This window comes from Chrysemys picta, chromosome 12 (genome assembly GCF_011386835.1).
Source record: "Chrysemys picta bellii isolate R12L10 chromosome 12, ASM1138683v2, whole genome shotgun sequence".
Taxonomy (NCBI): domain Eukaryota; kingdom Metazoa; phylum Chordata; order Testudines; family Emydidae; genus Chrysemys; species Chrysemys picta.
The window spans coordinates 49,620,984-49,643,147 of record NC_088802.1 but is presented as its reverse complement, the minus strand read 5'-3'; the positions used below and the strand labels follow the sequence as shown (position 1 = coordinate 49,643,147).

Here is a 22,164-nt window from a genome sequence, read left to right as displayed (position 1 = left end):
GGTTGTCTGAATAGAGAGGTTAAAATGTGGTGTTTTCAGATATTTGACCAATTTAAAAAAACCCTATTTTTATATATCTTTAAAAAATGAATTTCTCAAGCAATAACTCTGCCCATGTTCTTTTGTTTCAGAAAATGTCTGGTTATTTAACTTTGAAAAGTAGCTGTTATACATGCACCTTTCATAACATTTTTAATAACATAGAGAACCACTCATCCCAAACAGTGTAAATGGAAAAATCATAATGGTTTTACTGAGGTCACAATGACCCAATAGAATTATGTCGAAAGCAGCATCTTACAATATCCCGGTACAATGTGTAATTCCACAGATAGCATATTTGGAGCCCTCCAGGACTTAAAAAGCTCTTCCAAAAGATCTTGCACAATTCCCAGACATACCAAAAAGCCATGTTCAAGAATCATTTACAGTGAGAACAGCAGATCATGAATTCTGTGTTGAAAAGGAGTTGCAAGGGACATATTCCCTAGGAAGATCTTGCAGTTTTTACAAGATGTTACAAGGTAGTGCATAAATAAAAGCAAGTAGCCATTTTGTTTGTTTTTTAATGATCACTTGATTCTGAAATCAAATCCAGCAGATAGCAAGGTCCTATGTGGATTTAAACAGATTGTTCATTGAATTGATTGAATTGTGGCACAATGTCCAAGGCATTGTCCAAACCTATAAGACACAATCTTTGCCCTGAAGAGATATGACAGCTCTATCTGCTAATAAACATTTATATAGTTTCTGTGTAGTGCTGTACAGCATGTTATCAATTGAAGGTTGTATTTTAAAGGTAGGTGTCATACACTGGTATTACGTCAATATGAGCTTCCCTCTCTGCCCTATATAGTCTTACAATAGTACTTTTAAAAATAAACAAAATGAAATGAAATATTAAAAACATTAGACTAGTTTAACATAATGGATAGCCCAGTGGAAGTCCTGCTACATTTAATTTCTGATCCCATTTTCTCGTACCCTGGGCTGGGAGTGCTGCCATCTGTCCTTCTCAGCTGGAAGAACAGTATGGGACTCCAAAACTGGGTGGTTTCTTTAGGTCCAGTACAACCCAGTGCTATGATAGAGTTGTACTGAAGGAAACCCTATGGAAAAACAATAGTTTATTAAATGGACCAAATTAAAAAATAAAAAGCCACAACATTCACCTTAAAGGCAAGAATGTAGTCTTCTAATCAAATCAACTATTGCACTGGAGATAGTTATTGTAGCAGAAAAGATATGCTGGAGTCTCTTGCACTAAGCCAGATAACTGAGACCTCATTCAACTTGTATGGGTGTACAAAGCAATACAAAATTAGCAGGAAAGTATGTGAGAAGTACTGAGGATATAATTTTTGTTTGGCTTTTTAATATTGATTATTATGTTTTAATTTGTATTCTAGTGTCAAATGCCTTAGCAGAATGGGACCTATGTAATGAAACTATCAGATAAGCTGGGTGAGCATCAGAAATAATATCAAATATAATTAGCAGTCTGCTTACAAAGCCAGTAGTTTCCTATCGATCTCAATCTTCATGGAAATTTTACAATGGCATTTCAAACTCATAATTTTAAGTGGGAGTACCTTGCCCATTTTTAGCTACACCGCGTTCTCATTTAATGTAGGGTATGCAGTGTAGTTGTGTTGATTCCAGGATTGTCTTTCATTAATGTAGGGCACTTTTGAAAGTTGCCCCTCCAGCCTCTACTGTAATTGCTGGATTGTTCATTAAGATACAGATACCCTTCCTTAAATCCTCTTGCTGCTTTGGAGTGCCCGTAGTGGAGGGTATGTTGAAAGGCCTGGAATTCTCTGGAATAGTTGCCATTGGATCTGGAAGACAGAAGAGTTACACTGAGAATCGGGATCTGTATCAGTCTTTTTTTTGAGAATTTCAGAGTGTGTGTGCAGGAATTTCCCTCACTTTTCTACTGCAACCAAATCACACATAAATGGTGGATTTATCTGAGTTGTAATGGTTTTCATGGTTAGATAATGATACCCTTATCCTGAAAAGTACCCTACATCACAAGTAGTCTCATCATACTGGGGGAACAGGAACAGGGTACTACTCGATGTGAGAAAGGTATCACAATCTACTTATACATTTGTATCCCATAAACTTATTTTACTTTTGAATCTTTTTTTTTTCAATACATAAATCTTCACACCACCCGCTACTACTAACTTCCTACTCCTTTTTCTATCCCTTGACTCACAATATGATTTGCGCCTACATTTCTCTGAGCCTTTCAACTCCAGGGTGGGAATTATTAGTCACACTTGATGCTATTTTGCCCATCATAGTGTTACCAGTCTCCCTTGGTCAACATTTAGGGGCAAAAGGAACAGCATCCACAGTGCAAGGTGGTGTCTTCTTTAGGAAGGGGTGAGATTTGGGAGGGGGTGGGAAGAAACACACAGGAGGGCATAATTCCCAGAAAATGGGGGTACAAGGACACCATCCCAGTGAGAGGGGCCCCATCTGTGGGAAGCAAGGGATGAGAGGGCCCAGCTTGAGGGAGAAAGGAAGACACAAGGGTCCCATCCACCATGGATGGTAGTGAGGAGCCACAAGGGTACCCTCACCCAATGGCAGGGGATAGGTGAGGGGGGCTTTTCCCTGGGGGGAGTTAAAGATACACAGGGAGCTCTATACTCAGTAGTGTGTGGGGAGGAGGCAGCCCCATGGGGTAGTGAGGACATGGGGGCATCCCCAAAGGGCAAGGGGAATGCTAAGGGGAAGGAAGCCCCCTCCCCAAAGGGTAGTGACGATATGGGGGCATCCCCAAAGGGCAAGGGGAATGCTATGGGGGCAGGCAGTCCCCTCCCCAAGGGGTAGTGAGGACATGTGGGCATCCCAGTGACAGGGGGTGCTGACACCCCCTTCTCCCCGGGGGTAGTGAGGACATGGGGTACTGAGGGGAGCACAGGGGCGCTTTTCTGCGAGGCAGGAAGGAAGCTGCAGGGACACGGGGGGCTTCCTCCCCACTTGGGGGCTAAGCTGGTACCAGGCCCAGTCCCGGAGGAAGGGAGGCGGCCGGCCGCCGCGGTACGCGCTGTCCCGGGCTTTGTTGTGCTCGCCGCCAGGGCCCCGGGCAGGGGGCGGGGGAAGGCGGCGGTGGCGGCGCCGCCTCCTCCTCGGCGCTGGCCCCGCTTATGGCGACGCTGGGCACATCCGGGCTTCTCCTCGTCCGGCGGCCGCCGCCGCCGCTGCTTCCCTGAGCGCCCAGCCCGACTCCATTAGCGCGTCCCCCCTTCCTGCCCGGCCCCAGAGGCAGGGGCAGCCCCGGCGAAGGCAGCGCCGAGCCCCAGCAGCGGCCGGGGACATGTCCAACCAGGGGGCCCGGAGGAACGGGCCCGTCAAGCTGCGACTGACAGGTGAGGAGGGGTCGGGGAGCCCCCGGGACCGAGCCTGGGGCCCGCCGTGGGAAGGCGGAGAGGGGGGCCGGGGGCCAAGAGCCGGGCTTTGTGAGGAGACGGGAAGGGGGCAGGTGGCGGGGGGAGCCTGGTTTGGGGGGTACGGGGCTGCTTCGGGGAGAAGGGGGGATGGTTCAGGAGGGTAGGGGCCGAGTTGGGGGGCGGGAGCTGTTGTGGGGAGGCAGGCGAAGGTGGGGAGTAGATGGGGGAAGGGAAGGTCTGGTTTGGGGGGGCGGGCGGTGTGTGGGGCGAGGAGGAGTGTGGCTGTTAGGTTGGGGGTGTGTGGGGGGGTGAAAGGCAAGGGAGATACTGGGGAAAGCCCCTTTCTCCGTTTTCTAAACCCAGCTGGAGCAGTGGGATCGAGCTCCCTCCATGTGTATTTGAGATTGAACCTGGGGCTTGGAGACTCAGGCCTCAGGAAAAAGTAAACTCTCTCCCAACACCCCCCTCCCCCAGTGCTCCGCTGCAGGGGGCGGGTTGCTAAGGGGTCCGTGTGCCACGAAGGAAACGTCTTTGCACAGCGTTGTAGTGGCATCGATTATCAAACCGGATTGTTTACTCCAAGTAATAAACACGCCTTGGTTAGGAGAGGTGAAGCCCTGGGCAGTGTGTGTGTGGTGGGGTGGAGGTATTGGTGCTCTCCGCCTGCCTGTATTCAGAATCCAGAATAAACCTGAGTTCACTAGAATTATTGCACGAAGTCTGTAACATGCCGGAGCTCTTTTTGGAATAGTTGTATTTTTTAGGGAAGGGGGGGCGAGCAGGAGTCCATTGTAACTTTTTAGGCGCTAGGTACCTTAGGTTGTTTCTCACCCTCTCAGACCGTCTTTTCTGTGTAATCGTGAAACAAACTATCAGGCCCTTTGTCCCCTTTGTTTTGATCTTTTGTGTTGCTGTTTTCAAGTCAGCTTCCTTAGTTGAGATTGTAAACAATTCGTTGGCTGTAGTTCCTCCTTCTGTAGGAAAAATACCCTTTTAAAAAAAACTTGGCCTTTAACAATATTTATGTATATTGTATACATAAAAGTAAACTATTTCAGTCTACATGCTGGGAAGGAAGAAAGACATTATTTCTGTTTCTAAATACTTGGAATGTACTTCTTTTGTAGTGATGAGGGCAATGTAAAAAGATAAAAATGGAGAAACGTTTATAAATATGGATAAAGCTTGTCTGCCTCTGTAAAATAATTCCTGAAGACTTGCGAGAAAAGACTGAATTTAAAAAACACATTTTGTACCCTAAATTGTGACCTCAGTACATGAAAATACAAGATTTAAAATAAATATTTAAAATACTGTTTGTCTTCCAGCAGCTTATTGAACCAACTTAATGGCTGTGCTTTGCAAAATAAATTAGTTGTTTTAAAAAAGTCTAAAAATAGTCACTGCGTTTTTGAAATTATGTAATTTTAATGGCATGTGCAGAATTTCCAGTTTAACTGCTACTGCAAAAAAATTCTTAAAGTTACTGCATTTAACTTTTTAAAATAATTCTGAGTAGGTAGAAAAAATGACTTTATTTTCTAGACTACTGTAGATTTTTTTCTTATAATTACTTATAATTGCTTACATTATATTTTGGAACTTATTTGGACTGATCTTGTAAAAGGGGTTTTTATGCAGGGCCACTATAGTGCCCATGTGCTGAACTCCTTAGAAGTAAACTTTTGAGATGAGGGTAGCTGGGCTGATGTGTGGGACAATATTAGTTTTTAAAATACTGTTCTGCACTTTTGGGTCTCTAGCTGATAGCTTAGTTTCTCTGAGCACTATCAGAAAAGCAATCTTTTAAAAACTTTATAAATCTGCTGTGGCTTAATGGAAAACTGCGAACAAAAACCTGTTTAAGGAATTGTCCTTTTTCACCTCTGGATTTCTCTTCCCTTTATTAAAGATCTAGGGACATAATGTTCTGTCTATGACATAATGTACATAGGTACATTGCAGAGGGTTATGATTGTGATGAAGAAATAAACAGCACGGGTAGATTTTTTTTTTCCAGTTATTTATTGAATTTTAGTAAAGTGTACAATTATGATGCATTCAATCCCAGAAAAGGCATGTATATTCTTTAGAAACAAGTATACTATTTTTGAGCATATGTCCTTGCTAATAAAATATGGGAAGAGAAATACTGAAAAGAAAATACACACAAAGTTGTCTTCAGAAAGAATCTTGTAATCTCAATAACTGTTTGGAATTGGTACTGAGCAACTCTGATTTTCAGAGATTTGCATGAGGCATCTGTCTGTTTCTTAATATACATCTGATATGTTGAGGTATTTTGTGCTTTCATTAATCGTAACTGATTTACACGCAAGGTCAGTTGTTATAAGGAAGTTTTACATGCTTAAGGAAAGTTGGTATAAGTGGTGAATTGAATTTTATTAATTGAACTGATGTCAGTTCTTGCTTGGGAATAGTCTGGAGTACTCTGTGTGGTTTTGATTACCCATTTTGATTGGAAAAGCAGTCTGAGAACTCTTGAATGCTAAAATTGTTTGGAATCAAAATCCTTATATTCCAGTGTTTTTTAAAGTAATTTGCTCTCTAAATCTGACAAATGTTATTTAATCTTAATTTTCTTTGGCTTTATGAAACTAGCGGTCTTGTCTTCTGTTTTGGCTTGAACATTGATAGGATTAATTCTGTAATCAGTGTGTAATATTTACTTTTTTTTTTTGTTCATTATCTTTAAACTGGATGGTATATATTCTAAAAATGGATTTCAGGAACTGGATTCAATTAGCAGTTTTTCAGGACATAAACATTAAAGGTTTAGATGGAAAACGTTGTTTTGACTGACTGGATAAATGACAGGATAGTGTTTGATGCGAGTCCAAGAACTGATCTGGAGCTCATGCCCAACTTCTCAGTCCATCTTAAGGAGCCAAATAAAATATTTAACCTAGGCCTCATTTTGCAGAAAAGGTTGAGTCTTTGTTGGGACCTTAAGAAAGTTCTGAGAAATGTTTGGCATACCTTTACACTAAGTGTTTAACAGTTTATTTAGGTCTGGGTTCCATAACAGGGGAAAAACCACGGTGGTGGCACACTTCTAGTAACTTTTTATTTAGCTTACGGTATATCTAGGCTATAAGTTTCTTCTAAGGTTATTGATCTTTTGCTTTTATGGTAGACAAATGAAGATAAATATCTCCTAATCCCTTACAGACATATACGTTGGTGTATTATGCACTGTCTCGAGGTATAAAGTTGCAGGATATTAGACAACTGTCAAAATATTAAATATGTTCAAATACATTTTTAATTGAAAAATCTTAGCATAAAATTTAAATGATGGATTTTAATCTCATTTACACAAGTATAACTCAGATTAGTCTGAGCTCAGTAGCTGGTTCTAAGGCTGTCTCTACACTAGACTTTTTCTTAACATTTCCCACTATGGGTTCACTGATTTAGCCCTTCCCATGGGGAAATGTAGTATAGGCAGGGCTTCTGCGGCCAGTGGCATTTTTACCACCATTTTGTCTAATCCTGTTTAGAGCCTGTTTAGGTGACACTCTGATAGAAACTCCAATATATGATGAAATACTTGTATCGTGTGTTCCATAAAACACAAATCCATAGACTTCAATTAGCTTCATATGAGGGAGGAGCAGAATCTGTGTATAGGGGTTAAGAGAGTTTCTCATTCAATGTTGCCATATCTCCAATGAGGAGGATCAGGTTTGGTTGATAAAGGGAACTGCATAGATATAATATATTTACGGTATGTCTACACTGCCACTCCTACATTCCTCCTGTCAGTGAGTCTTAGGGTATGTCTACACTGCTGTTAGACACCCACAGCTGGCCTGTGCCAGCGGACTTGGGCTCGGTCTAAGGATGTTTAATTGCAGTGTAGATATTCGGGCTTGGGCTTCAACCTTCACAGTTCTCTGTGTTATGTGCGCTGCATCCACACAGTATATATACTACTTTTATGGCCCTGAGGATGTCAGATGGGCCTCAACTGTGTGCTGATTGGGCGGCAAGCAGCCCGTGGGCCCTGGGTTGAGAACTACTGATCTAATGAAATGGGTACATCACTTCTATATTATATTCAGTGCACTGACTTGGTAGCTTTTTCTGGGTGTAATTCAAGATATGTGTTAATCTATAAAACTCTGTATTCTTGACACATCATAGACTGTCTCCCTGTGTCATGATGGCGGAGATCGTTTGAGGGACACAAGACATTCTTCCCCAGAGTCAGAGGGTATTGCCTTCACAAGATTCCCAGCCCCTGGAGAGCCCAGTACTTGATTTGATACCTCGGGAGCTGACTGAAAATGTTAGTGCGGTGGGGTACTGGTAGTTGAAATGGACCATGATTGAATGGGTTATGGGAGAGAAGGGGCCCAACTAAAAATCCCTCAAAAATTGAAGAACAAGGGGAGTTCCCAACCTGTCTTCCACTGGAGTTTTGTGATCTAAAAATAGGGATCTGAGTGATTATATCTTCAAAGAAGCAGAATTGTAAGGTAAATAACTTTCCCTTGCTACTCAAACATTAGATGTTTACACCACAAAGTTAGATAAGAATACTTGTGACATATATTGAACTCTTCCTCTGTAGATATCCAAGCTTAGCCCAAAGCTGGCTCAGCATTGTCTCAGTTTCCAGGGGAAGGAAACTGAGATGCAGAATGTGGAAATGACTTGCCCAAGTTCGCAAAGGGAGTCAGTGACAAAGCTGTGAATAGAATCCTGATATCTTGACTTCCAGTCTAGCGCCTAGGCACTGGGGCATGCTGTCTCTCCTTATTGTACGTTTACTGAAAGTAAAATTTGGTATTGGCCCTTCTGATACTAGAGATTGGGAGTGACCCACGGGTACCATTTGGATCGTATCCAATGATTCTATGATCTTAGTTATATATTCACTTGTACATTCTATCTGTGCGACTACATTCAGAAATACTTTAACATGCCACAAGTTTTACTGTAATCTTAAAAGTGCTTTTACCTTAGATGTCAAACCTGGTAATGAACCATCTCATAAATGATCAGTGCTCTTTACTTCTCATAAACTCAAGTTGGAAGGCTTTTGTGCCACTTTCCATTTCTAAAAGTGAACAGAAAGTATTGCTCAGCTGTAAGATGGTTACTTCACATTTGCACAATTCTGAAAGTGAAAGGAAAAGCAGCAACATATAAGTTTATAAGTCTGTTATGAATTTTCTGGAATGATTCCTAGCCAATTCATGTTTAACACGACTAATAAAAATGGATTTCTTGTAGAAATAAATAGAAGACAGCCACTCCAACCTTTTTTGGTGCCTTTGTCAGTGGCTAGCAGTTCGGTAATGCTTGAATGAAGCAATGAAACAGTATTGTCTTAACAAATGAGAGAATTAAATGGATGCCTGTGCATCCTTTTTCTTTAATTTTAAAAAGAAATCCATGTACAGGACAAGCGAATTTCTAAGAACATTCCCAAGCACAACCTAAGAATACTGCATTGATTCTCATTGGCGGTTAGAGCTATGTGAAAGAATGCTGATACGATTACTCATTCTGGAAACAGATGTTAAAATGTTAACAATGATCAAATTATATGCATCTCTAGTGTACTGGTAAAATACTATAGTAGTATCCGGATTCTGATACTTTCAATGCACTGTTGAATTGTTACTTTATTAAAAATCAATAAAAATACATAGAGGAAATAAGGAGCGATTTAACTAAAGGTAAATGGCTTTCAACAGGATAATTGAGTTGAACTGTGTAATGGGATGAGTGTGGAGCCTGAAGTCCATTCAAAGAAACTTGTGTGTATCAAATGTACAGAAACACAAAGGGGTTGTGTTCTCATACATAACTCCTTGCATATCACAGTAAACATGTCCATATCCTGCAAATAATTACAGATATGCTTAACTTTCAGCATATGTATAAGCATTTGTAGGATTGGGACCATATTACTTACTGATTGATCATGATGGACTATCAAACAACTGAAAGACACAAACTTTTCAGTTAGTCTCAATCCAGCTTTCAATATTACTGATCCAGTTAAATGCAGGCACAACTAATTAGGTCTGTAATGATACCTTTTTACATCCTTAACTACCTGATTTGTAGTTGGGTAGATAGGAGTCTAAATGAGTGCACTTGTGCCTGTATTGAATTGAGAGTGAGAGGTTAATTGAGATTAATATGTATATTAAAACAAACAGTCTTTCATTTCTGGTGTTGGGGGGGAAGCAGGAGAAAGAGAGTAATTATAATAATTATTTGCAAAAATTTTTGAATGTTTACAGGAAATTAAGAAAAATTCAACTTGCTCAGGTAATACACCAGATGGTTAAGTATGGACTGTGTAGTTCATAACCAAAATAGTACTTACAGCAAATGTTCACCTGCACTAAGAGCAAATGGTGTTTTTAATTCTAACATGAGTTGAAATAGACTTAAAATTTAACCTTATTAATATAAGCTTTCAGAATGAACATTTTCAGAGAACTGTTTTTTATTTTTGAGACACAAGATACTGGAAAACAGGATTTATGTCATAGCATATGTCCAGAAAATGAACTCTATTCCCTATCAACCTATTAAAATTACTAGATCTTTTAGATTCTAGATCTTACAGATTTCTTCATTGAAAACTATGCAGGGTTGAGCCTGTTAGGCAGCAATGTTAGTGATGCCCTTTGTTTTTGTTTAAAATACATATAATAAAAACCCTATTCAATTACTGAAAGGAGGAATATATCAATAGTATCTTAGGAGCTTTCTAAAGAAGGTGGTGGGTGGATATAGCAGTAGTGGGGTGGTTGAGAGAATTGGAACAGAGGGTGGAGTAGGAGAGGCAGGCAAGTGGATGGGGGAATTGAGCTGCTAAAGGGATTCTATAGCTGCAGTGGTGCCAGCATATGTGCAATTTGACAGTGGAAACAGAAAACCAGAAATAGGTTCTTATAGTTGGGCTGGAACATATGGAAGTCTCTCTTTTGTGCCCATGCCATTTATTATGATATAACTCAGCCAGTGGGTAACAATAGAATTACATTTTGTGAAATTCTAAAAATAATTGTTCTAATTTATTTGCTAATTTTTATTAAACATCTGTTTTCCTGCCTGGCATTGAAATGAATATGTTTGTAGGTTTCTTAGAATCTGTCCTTTTTAAATAGATACAAATGGCTTCATTCTGCAAGATGTCAGGCACCACCTCTCTCAGTTCCTGTTCAGGTTAGGAGGAGTTGAAGGTGGCCAGATCCTTGTGTGCTTGGACTCAGTGGGCTGAGAGATCATGGGCCCAAGTGAAAAGACAAGTTCTATGGGTTTTTATTTCTTGAAATGGTAATTCTTCATGAAAAGAGGAAAAAGTATTCTTGCTCCTATTTATATTTCAGTAGCTCCCAAAACATATCACAAGGGGAAGACACTGTCCATTTCCTGTTTATAGCGATCAAGAAAATCCAAAGCAAAACATGGACAATTAAAATATCTGTGCTGAATCTTAGTGCTGTCTGACGTAATTCAAATGGATTGGATAAATGGCATTTCTAAACAAGCATCTAAAATTACTGATACAAGTACATAAATTGAGAACCTGGGGTAAAGGTACACATTTCATATTTATTGTTATAAGAAAGTACCGGTTAAGTGTGTACATGTGTGTTTATGAAACAAATTGTTTTTGACATCTAGCCAAAATGTCTTGCACTACTGCCGATGTAAAATCCCTGTATGTTCTTATGAAAGTAAATGCTAATTTTATGTAAGCTCGGTGCCATGCAATGATTTTAAAGTGTTGGATGCACATTGTTGACAAAAAAGCTGAATTGTTTAGACTACACAAATGTAGGAGCACCCAGAACTTATGCTGGGATCATGTATGATCCACCAGTGAAGCTCTGCACTACAGATGAGACTTTCATGTGTATGGCCTTCTGCTCAACAGTTGGGTCAAAATGTAGTTGTTAAAAATGTTACCTGTTTCTCTTACTGAGACAGGAAATAAACTTCCCTTCTTTGTTTAGGAGCAATAGAGCCTGTTCTCGCTGAACACAAGAAAGAGGATTTGTATTCAAGATACTTCATTGTACCAAAGAAAAATGGAGGGTGGAGACTGATTTTTAGACTTAAGGCTACTCAACAAATTTGTGAAGTCTCAGAAGTTCAGGATGGTGACTCTGGCAGGTATAATTCCTTCACTGAATTAAGGGAATTGGTTTTCATCTCTCAACCTACAAGATGCATATTTCCATAAAGCGATAACGCCCATCTCACAGAAAATAACTGCATTTTGTTATAGGCCAGGATCATTTGCAATACTGGGTGTGCCCCTTGCCACGGAGAGTGTTTTCAAAGGTTTCAAAGTTGAGAGGTGATTTTAGTATTCCTGTACCTCAATGATTGGCTGTTCAAGGGTCAGTCTTATGAAGCAGTACTGTCATCCACACAGAAGGCCCTTTCTCAGTTCCTGGAATTGGGTCTTCAACTCAATGTAAAAAAAATCCACATTGACCCCTGTACAAAAAATACAGTTCGTAGGGGGGTTCTTGGGTTTGTTGATCGCCAGGGCCTGCTTTCCTGTGGACCGATTCATAACCATATCATATCTAGTCAGAACTACTGAAGGGAGCCCTCAAACCTCAGTGAGAAACTGCTTCCAACTTCTAGGTCACATGGCAGCTTGCACTTCTTTTTTTTTTTTTTTTTTTAAATCAGATCATGCAAGGTTAGGCCTTTGTTGATCTGAGCCACTCCTAGAAGCAGTCTACTCACCAAACAGACACAGCTTAGACAAACAGGTTTCAGTTCCCCACCAAGTAAAAGATTTCCTAGACTGGTGGAAAGATCATGACAGCGTCAGTGCAGGCATTCCTATTCTCCAATCAATCCCAACAATAATGCCAGATACATTCCTGTAAAGATGGAGAGCTCATGTCAATGCTTATACAATTCAGGCAGATGGTTGCCTCAAGAAACCAGTCTCCATAGCAATGTGTTGGAACTCTGGGGAGTCAGGAATGCCTGCCTTCATTTTCTGCCTCTCTTCAGGGACAAGTCCAATCAGGGTCATTACCAACAAGGTGGCCTACTTGTTTATCAGCTGGCAAGGAGGAGTGAGATACCCCTCTCTGGCACTGAGGCAATCAAGTTGTGGAACTGGTGCCTAATCCATCATATATGAATTTCAGCAATCTAGCTCCCTTGCCTTCCAAATACCACAGCCAATACTTTCAACAGGCACTTCTCCAAGCATTGTGAGTTGGAGCTGGACTCTTGGACCCTCCAAGGCATATTTCAAACTTGGGGATTTCCAGAAGTGGACCTCTTTGTCCCCTCTGTGAACAGAAAGTGTCGTCAGATTTGCTTAGGAGCGGAGGTCTAGGCCATTATTCTCTAAGGGATGGCTTTCTCCTACCCTGGACAAAGAACCTGTTCTGTACATTTACTCCAACACCTCTGTACTGAGGGTGATGAACAGAATCAGCCAGGACAAAGCTAGGGTTATTCTAATAGTCCCAACATGGCAGAAACAAGCTTGGTATCTATCTGTTTCGCCTGTCCAACAATCAAGCTTCCGATCATCACCCATCTACTCCCCCAAGATGCCAGTTGATTGCTTCATCCCAACCTAGGAGTTCTCTGCCTCAGGGCATGGTTTCTCAGTGGTTTGCAGGGTTAGTCTGCAAGTTCTGTGGAGGTAAAATAGGTGGTAGGAAAGAATCACCTCAAAGTACTTACGTTCAAAAATGGAAATGATTTAGCCATCAGTGTCAACTCCAAGGACTCCAAAATTGATTTTCCTCACTCTCCGCTATCCTGGATTACCTGCTGTAACTAAAGAAAATTGCATTATCAGTCAGCTCAGTCAGGGTTCACTTGGCTACCATAACAACCTTTCATTCCCTCAAGTGAAAGACCCCCACTGCGGCTTGGGATATCAGTCTAATTCTTAGATGTCTCAAAGGACCTCCCGTTGAACCAGTGGTGACCTACTTCTTACTTAACCTATGTATGAATACGGCCTTTTTGGTAGCCATAATGTTAGCCTGAAGAGTCGGAAACATTTGAGACTTAATGGAAAGATCCTTCTTTCATGATATTCTTAAATGATATGGTTTCCTTATGTCTGCTCCCTAAATTCCTCCCAAGCTCTCATCCAAGTTTCATCATAATCCATCCATTTATTTGTCTCTCTTCTCTCGCCCTTCTCTCCCCCCCCTCCCCCCATAATTCGCTACAGGAGGTTCCCTTTTATACCTTAGATGTCAGATGAGAATTGGTCTTCTATGCTGATAGGACCAAACTGCTTGAGAGGTTTCCTAGGCTGTTTGTTTCTATTAGACCGATTTAAAGAATCCACAGCCTCCACCCTGAGGCTACTGAGGTGGGTCTCTGGGTATATTATTACATGCTATGATGCTATCAGCATTCAGCCTCATTCTAGGGTGTTGGCGTGCTCTACAAGGTTACAGTTAACATTTTCTCATTAATTGAAAGAAATTCCAGTATCTGAGGTCTGTAGAACGACTGTGTGATCTTCAATGCATTCCTCCTCTAAGCACTATGCCTTGGTCTATGCTTCTAGATCTGATACAACAGTTGGCAGTGTGGTTCTGTCTTCAGTTGTGGATCCATTCTTGAAGCTCCCTCTGTCCTGTGAGGATACTGCTTGGAAGTCACCTGAAGTGGAGTGCCCACAGGGAGGCTACTCCAAGAAGAAGAAAAGGTTACTCACCCTGTGCAGTAACTATGGTTCTTTGAGATTTGTCCCCCTCTGGGTGCTCAGCTACCTGTTTTGGAGTTTTTGTGGCACTTTGCGATAGAGAGGGAACTGAAGACAGTTTGCCACTGCAGCCCTGTATCGCCTTGATGTGGGGCACAGGGCTGCTTAGGGCATATGCATGGGCTGAATGAATACTGCTAATGAAAATATCTTATTGAAGGAACGTGGAATGCATGTGGACCTGAAGTGGAGCACATGTAGGGACACATCTCAAAGAACCACAGTTACTGAATGGGGTGACTAACCTTTTCTTCTCCATGTCCACTGAAGGTAGGACAAGAAATAATGGGCTTAATCTGCAGCAAGAGAGACTTAGGTATATTGGAAAACCTTTCTAACTATAAGGATAGGTAAGTACTGGAATAGGTTTCCAAGGGTGGAATCCCAGTCATTGGAGGTTTTTAAGAACAGTTTAGGCAAACGTCTGTAAGGGGTGGTGTGGGTATACAAAGTCCTGCCTCTGCACAGGGAGTTGGACTAGGGAGCTCTCCCTTCTGGTACTACATTTTTATGATTCTATTACTTATTCACATATTTAACAAAATCCTAATTACATCTTAGTGAATTGCCTTGAAATTCCAACAATGTCTTCTACAGTTTTCCACAGCTAGAATTTTTAATGCTATCAGAGGGTCCACTTTTGTTCTCTAATATATTGCATGTATCCCTTTGTATTAACAAAATCAGCAATAAGTCTCATGCACAATGACATTCTCTAAGAGATGCTTCTTGAATTGCAGAGCATCTGAGAGAATTGTTTTAGCTATTCTAGGAATATCAATTTAAATATTAAAGATTGCATCTTATGTAAAATGGAAACATAGCATCCAATTATGTAATTTACCATCTGAAAACAGCATGCTTAATTTTTTTTCTGGACATTTATTTTTTCTGACATACATTTTCCTTTCCTTAATGACTGTACAATATTAATGTAAGTTGTGCTGTGAGAATGGTGTCCATCTGTATTTGTAACTAATTTGGTTTATCGTCTCAAAAGTTATAGTGAAGAACCTTGTACAGTTTTACTTCATTAGGAATTTTTCTTTTCATCTGTTTTTTGTAAGAATAACATTTGGCCTTATTTTTACTTACTCTTATAATGGAGTAAGTTGGCCTACATCAAAACAGCCTCCGGAATAATAGTGTTTCTAAGGTGTTTTCAAATTTTAGCTGTGTTTTCATGATTAATAGGGTAAACTCCTTCATCTTTCATTATATTATACCCAGAGATCAACACTCTAGGATAGCACCCCAGTAAGAATTCACATACTTTTCCTAGCGTCTGGGTGGTAGAGGTTGTATTACCATCTGAGCATTGTAACAGTTTTTGGGCTTTAGTGTGCACAAACTCAGTGTGAATTAACCCCTCTGAGTAGACAAGGCCTTAACTGGGGATTTTTAGTGTAACTATATTGATGTAGCTGCACAAGTGCAAACCTTTAATGTAGATTCAGTGCACTGGTGTATACTGGGAAAATTTTCAGTATGTGAAATGTGTCGATGTAGAATATGGGGATGGAAGTAGGTGGGGGAGAGAGAGATTATATAAGTTTAAAAAATGTGATTTCAGAACTGATATTCTGGGAGAAGAAAGGAGAGAGAAAATATAGGGGAGGAGATGGTGAATACAGTGTAGGGAAAATAGAGACATAAATGGGTTGAGGGTCAGAGTAGAAAAAGAGAAAAGCACACAATGAAGACAATGTAAGGAAAGATGCACCACAATGGATATTGGAGGAAAGAAAAAGTAGAGTGAAGCAGAAAGGGAAAGAAGGAATAACAAAAGCAAGACACGATGTAGTAAGTTACAATTGTTTAACAATGTTATTAAATACTTTACGCAGCTGTTTTATTCCTTTAAATTGAAGGTGGTGTGGCGTTGAGGAGCTGTTTGGAGCAGTAGGGCCATGATAGTCCACATACTGATCATGCTGGTTAGTAGGGTTAGTGTTCAGAGTAGTATATGTTGGGTAAACTTTTCAAGCCATTGGTATGGTAGCAGAAATAGGGAATTTTGGTATCATTTGATCATGATGTCAGGAGTAAAGTGCTTTATTAAAGTATGCAGACAAGCAATTGGAACAAGTGAACATAAGACACGAGCAAAACTTGTGCATACAAACATAAGTAAGAATATTGTGCATTGAAATTTTATATTTGCATTTTAACATAATAGGCAAAATGTAAGATACTAGTTTGTACATAGAAGAAAATGAGGTTGCACTGATGCACAGTTTTGAGTCTGGAGGGTTTGCAAACAGTGGCCTTGATTCAGCGACCCTCACATGAGTAGCCCCAATGGACTTTAATGGGAGAACTTGCATAAGTAAGGGTTGAAAGATTGTGTTCAGTGTCATTAAAAGTGTGTACTCTCACCCACAGATGTTTCCTCTATATTCAGCTACTCTTTTTGTAATAGTAATGGGGAGCTCAGTAATCTGAATTTTTGCATTTTTTTTAAATGTTTTGATATGCTGTATCCAGTTCTTGAATTGAAATCTTCATGGCAATTTTTGCTATATTTGCTTTCTCTGAAAACTTCTGTATCAGGTTACCATTGTTTAGAAAAACAATTTCTCAGCCTGCTCCTCATGTTCATAAGTGTGATTGACATTTAATCATTCAGAAATCTAAATCTCTTTACTCTCAAAGAACAGGGTTATGAATGTCAGTTTTGAAGGGTCTAGAATGTGTCTCCAGACGGCAAGAGTTTCAGAATAATTCTTATAGCTTACTTTTTCATTTATTGTTAGAATGGCTTAAGGTTTTTGAGCATCCAAACATGTCAACATGGATGATTATTGTTTACATCCGGCATACCTATTTTTTGTCCATAGGGCCTTTAGCACCATCATATACTCACTGAATGTGGCTATGGTTGGTTACTAACTTGGAGAGGGAAAGGAATAAGATATCGTTGTTTGCTATTTAGAGTTAAGGATCTGAACTGGCTGTAATAGGAAGATTTTTCCTGTTTGTCAGATTTCTGACTTTAAAAAACACTTTCATATAGATTGCTGCTTAATTCAGTAAATGAAATCCGTACATTTTCATTCTGTGGAAAGCTGACATTCCAACTGTTGTAAGAATACATTTATACCACCTAGGGCAACATTACAAGCACTATCAATCCTTATGTTGTATGACAAACTGATTTCTGTGTGGAATTAGGAAGAGAGCAAATAGTTGGGAACTGAAGTTTAAACATTGGCTACTGTGCATTGAACTGTTTATTACTCTAATTTTTAGTCACGCATTCTCTAACTTTTTCCAGCATTTTAAATTAATATTTGTTGGGGCACCAGAAACATGTTTTCAGGGTTAGTATTTTCATACATTCTGTCATTCATGATGATAAAAATAATAGTGCACATTCAGGGTACATGTTAACTTAAAATGAACTTACTTTTTTTACAGTCACAAGTTACTTTAACTGAAAGATTAGGGGGAAAATATCTTGTGTGCATTTGACAGCACTTTACATATAGTAATTTTAATAGTTTCTTCTGTATAGTCAGTTTTCCTTTGTTGTTCGTGTCAGCCTTTATCATATTAACAAGGAAGAGAGCATTAAAAAAAATATGATTGTAAAATCACAAATTGACAGTTGGACTTCGGCTGTGATAGTATCTGATATTACTTTTTAATTTCCTTTTTGAAATGGACAAGATTCAAATTGATGTCCCTTTAGCATATAGATTTAGCGTTCATATATGTCAGGTTCGTTGTTTTGGCAGACCACAACATGTATAAAAGCAACTGTTACAGTATTACTTTGTCTTATTTGAAACTATTTTTAAAAAGGACACCCCTTCTCCCCAAAACTTTGACAAAAAAATTGTTCTAACACAAGGAATTCCAAACATTAGGTGGAAACTCTCTTTACAACTCACTTTTTTTAAAATTGGTAGTCTGTCTAGTTTACATCAAATGAAAAGATTGTAGTGGTTGCCCTGAGCTTCTCTTATTATCTTGTATTTAACTTATGTGAGATATTCCTTACTATGGGCTACTTGAGAGATCCACAGAACAAGATCAAGTCATGATTCTTGCCTCTAGCCCAGACTCTGGCAAGATTTGAGCATAGCTTAACTTTTGCTTGTACTGAATACCATACTCGAGGGTCCTTTAATTGAGGATACCTTTCACACCTTAGTCTTAGGGCTTGTCTTCACTACCCGCCTGGATCAGCGGGTAGAAATCGATCTCTCGGGGATCGAATTATCGCGTCTCGTTGGGACGCGACAATCGATCCCCAAATTGACGTGCATACTCCACCAGCCCAGGTAGGAGTAAGCGCTGTCAATGGGGGAGCCAAGGCGGTTGATTTGCCGCCGTCCTCACAGCAGGGTAAGTCAGATCGGATACGTCGAATTCTGCTATGCTATTCGCGTAGCTGAATTTGTGTATCTTAAATCGATTTCTCCTCCCCAGTGTAGACCTAGCCTTAGTGATTTAGAACCTGGATTCCACCAGCCTTTGTGTTGCTATTTCCACAGAGGATGTGTAATGAGAGATGGTCCTTCAGATAATTACTCAGCACTTGTCTGCACTTGAAAGTTAATTCAGATTAAGGTAGGTTGTGAGTTTGAAGTGCAATAGCTATTCCTGAATAGCTCCATGAGTGGCACTCTTATTCTGGAATAAGAATATTCACACCCAGAGCTATTTCTGAATAATGTTATATATAGACAAGACTTGAGCCTAAGCCCCAATTCATGGTTTTAAAGATAAGGACCAGAGCCTAGAAATATACCCAGTGGTGAGCAGGCAGCCGATGTGGTGTGATGTGGTCTGCTCCATGTAGAAGGTGAATGTCTGCATGTTGAACCAGCTAGTTTTTGGATGACCTTCTGGGTCAGCCCCAGGTAAAATATATTGCAGTAGTGCTGCCCTAAAGTGATCTAAACATGGACTCATTGTTGCCAAGTCTGAAACTTGGAGGTAAAGGTGCACCTTCTTGTCTGTCTCAAGATGGGGTCTGAGGAGAAAATAGGCTTGTGTTTCAAACAAACAAAACCCACCCTTATTTTTGCTTCTCTTCTTCTGGTTGATCCTGCTGGCCAAGAGGCAGCAGTGGAGATGGGGGCACTGAATACCTTACGGGCTTTTAAAATATTTAGAAGAGTATAAATACATCAAAATAGCAGCTTAGTCTCTCTCTCTCTCTCTCTCTCTCTCTCTCTCTCTCTTATATATATATAAGAGAGAGAGAGAGAGAGACTAAGCTGCTATTTTGATGTATTTATACTCTTCTAAATATTTTAAATATATATATATATAAATCTCTTTTTATGACTGGATTTGGATCCCAGACGTTTTGTGCACTGTAGGTTCCCTGGAAGCAGAGCATCTATCTTTTCATGTCTGCATAACTGACATCTACAATCTGGAAAGCAAAATTCTAAATACAGATTGGTAGATTTTGCTGAATTTTTATGGATAATTTTAAACTGGCAGAGAATAAAAGGAGCAGAAGTGAATTCTATCAAATGACTCTCCGAGTCTTTGTTACAGATAGGTTTAAAAAAAATGTATATTTTGTTGTCTCCTTAACCTAAATTGCTACCCTCTTAAGATACAGTCCGGACAGAGAGAGGAGTTAAATGCAGTTCTTTATTCACACACACAGCCTTGGGAGGGTAGGGGATAGAGAACTTTTTCATTCTGCTTTCTCTTTCAAAGAGTTGTGGAGGACTGCCTGAAAAACTGGAGCACACTCCTTGTGACCTCAAATTACTTTTTTATAAGATACTCAGACCTCTGTCTCTCTAAATTAGGAATTCAAGGACAGAATGATTAGAAAAGCAACTATACACTTTTTAAAAAAATGTGGTTATTGGATAAATCAGTATGAGCCCAGCTGCTGTTGATAAATTTATTTTGCTGTTGCTTAAAATCTATGATTTTGTTATTTTGCCAGCGTAAGAAAAACAAGAATATTAGAATGTAATTTACTACATTGGGCTTAGTAAGGAGCACTCTGTTTCTATGATTGGGGCAGAACAGGATTGTTCAGATGTGTCTGATAAACAGGACAAGGTCTAGTCTGACAGCTGGCAATAATATTTTTACTCAGTCAGGTGTACGAAATTAGCAAATCTATTACAAGAATACAGGAGAAATCTCACAAAAGACAGCCTTGTAGGCAGAAGTGTTGCCAAATGGGAAATGATTCATCGTCTCTGAATGGGATGAGCATTGAGCAGAAGCAGTTTAAACCTCAAACTGGTTTGGCTCATAAACCATCAAATATGTGATTTAAAACTGTATCTTTTCCTATCCTTTGTCTCAATGCATCCCGATCAGCAAAATTATATTGACGATCAAAATTCGATGGACGGGTTATTTATACTTTTATCTTCTTTTGGAAGGTTAGATATGTTTGGTTAGTTTTGTGGTCCTTAACTATATCCTAGTATGTTTGTGTGCAGCCTAAAAACACTCCAATATTGTGACCATTGTCAGCTTCACCTTTTGGTGGGAAGGGGATTATATGTGCCTGAAATGTAAGTGTGACGTGACTGAAGATGTGTCTACGCGGCAGCTGGGAAGTGTGCTTCCCAGCACTGGTAGACACACTTGTGCTAGGTCTGCTCAAACAAGTGCCTAAAAGTAGCAGTGTGGCTATAATGGCTCAGGCTCGCTGCCTGAATACATCTCCTGGAGGTCAGGTGGGATTGTACTTGAGTGCCTACCCTGAGCCACTGCCCTTGCCTCTACGCTCATGCTGCTATTTTTAGGCACCAGTTTGAACAGAGCTAGCGCGTGTATGTCTACCTGCACTGAGAATTACACCTCCTAGCTGCTGTGTAAACATTCCCTGATGTTCAGTGGCAGAGCTACATTAATTTTGTGTCTTTGTGTGTCTCTTGCGTAACTACCCATAAATGTGACTTAACATATTGCTCTTTGATCCTTATAATTTTGCTCACTAAAGATAACTTATTTGTTTAATGCTGACAACGTGTCTGGTGCTGTATGGTCCTGCAACAAACAGTATCTTGCAAACATCTTTATTCCTTACATTAGCAACAGAGGATATATTTGTGGATTCTTAGAGTTAAGTTACTTATTAAGGTACAAAGGAGGTTCAATTTACGGAGCATTAAAGGTAACTTTCAAAAAATGGGGGAGGGGAAAAGGGCTTGTGCTCTTTCTTGTTGCTTTATTATTTATAAAGAAGGCCAGAAAGTTTCTGTCACTGCTTTTATTTTTGTATGTATGTATGTATGTAGTTATTTAAGTCTTGTCTGTTCTAGAATTTTATGGATAATTGAAAAACTAGAGAAATTATAACACCTCATAAGAGATGGAAGACTGAATAGTTAAGAGGAAGGTATTTTTAGTCACTGTCTAAAACCTTTTTGTCATTGTTAAATATTCATGCCTAATAAACACTTGGGAGAAAGATTAAATGTTTGTGCCTTTTTTAAGGCCTGACGGAGCTGCTAGTCTACAACTGAGATCCTCAAGAAGCTGTGTAGCAAAACCGGGAGAGAGTGAAACTTGACATTTCTGATATTTCTAAGGTTAAGAAAAAGTTGAGCCTTGCACTTGCAGAACAAAAACAAACAAAAAACCTCTGCTCTTCGGTACTTATTTATATATCACAAAGAAGCAAAAAGGGGCACAAATACAATATTAAAAATAATCATATGCAGGTCACCTTTAGATTTTATATAATCTTTCAGTTCATCTTTAATCTATTTAACCTGCCAGGATTTAAATTTAGGCTGCCATATTTCTGTGCTGGAACAGATGTTGAGATCACAAGCAACTGAGCAGAGCAGGGAACACAGCTCCTTGTTCTGTATTAGGTATTTGTGATATCATCAACTGTTCTAGGAAAGAGACTGTAGATCGTGACATATAAGAGGAAATTATATCCATCTATTTTAAATGTATTTATCTGTAATTCACACACACACACACACACACACACACACACACACACACACACACACACACACA

General features: G+C 39.8%; 1 protein-coding gene and 1 long non-coding RNA gene across 17 annotated transcripts in view; one reads left to right on the top strand and one right to left on the bottom strand.

The window, feature by feature from the left end:
- Positions 1–548: 548 nt before the first annotated feature.
- LOC122172251 (uncharacterized) lies at positions 549–3,162 on the bottom strand. Its single transcript, XR_006172362.2, has 3 exons — positions 3,023–3,162; positions 1,596–1,844; positions 549–1,112 (listed from the first exon to the last, which is right to left on the bottom strand). It is a non-coding gene; the product is annotated as an uncharacterized LOC122172251 (long non-coding RNA).
- The window catches only part of SMURF2 (SMAD specific E3 ubiquitin protein ligase 2), a 98,535-nt gene continuing 79,484 nt past the window's right edge, over positions 3,114–22,164 (top strand). For 3 of the 16 annotated variants that reach the window (XM_065563646.1, XM_024104601.3, XM_042841009.2), the window contains exons 1-2: positions 3,196–3,392; positions 11,429–11,588. In XM_065563646.1, the coding sequence (XP_065419718.1) occupies positions 3,341–3,392; positions 11,429–11,588 (212 nt within the window). In that variant the 5' untranslated portion in view covers positions 3,196–3,340. Of the gene's footprint in view, positions 3,393–11,428; positions 11,589–13,644; positions 13,789–22,164 lie in introns of those variants that run through there. The other 13 variants (XM_005282911.5, XM_065563645.1, XM_065563647.1 and 10 more) reach the window with 10 other exon arrangements.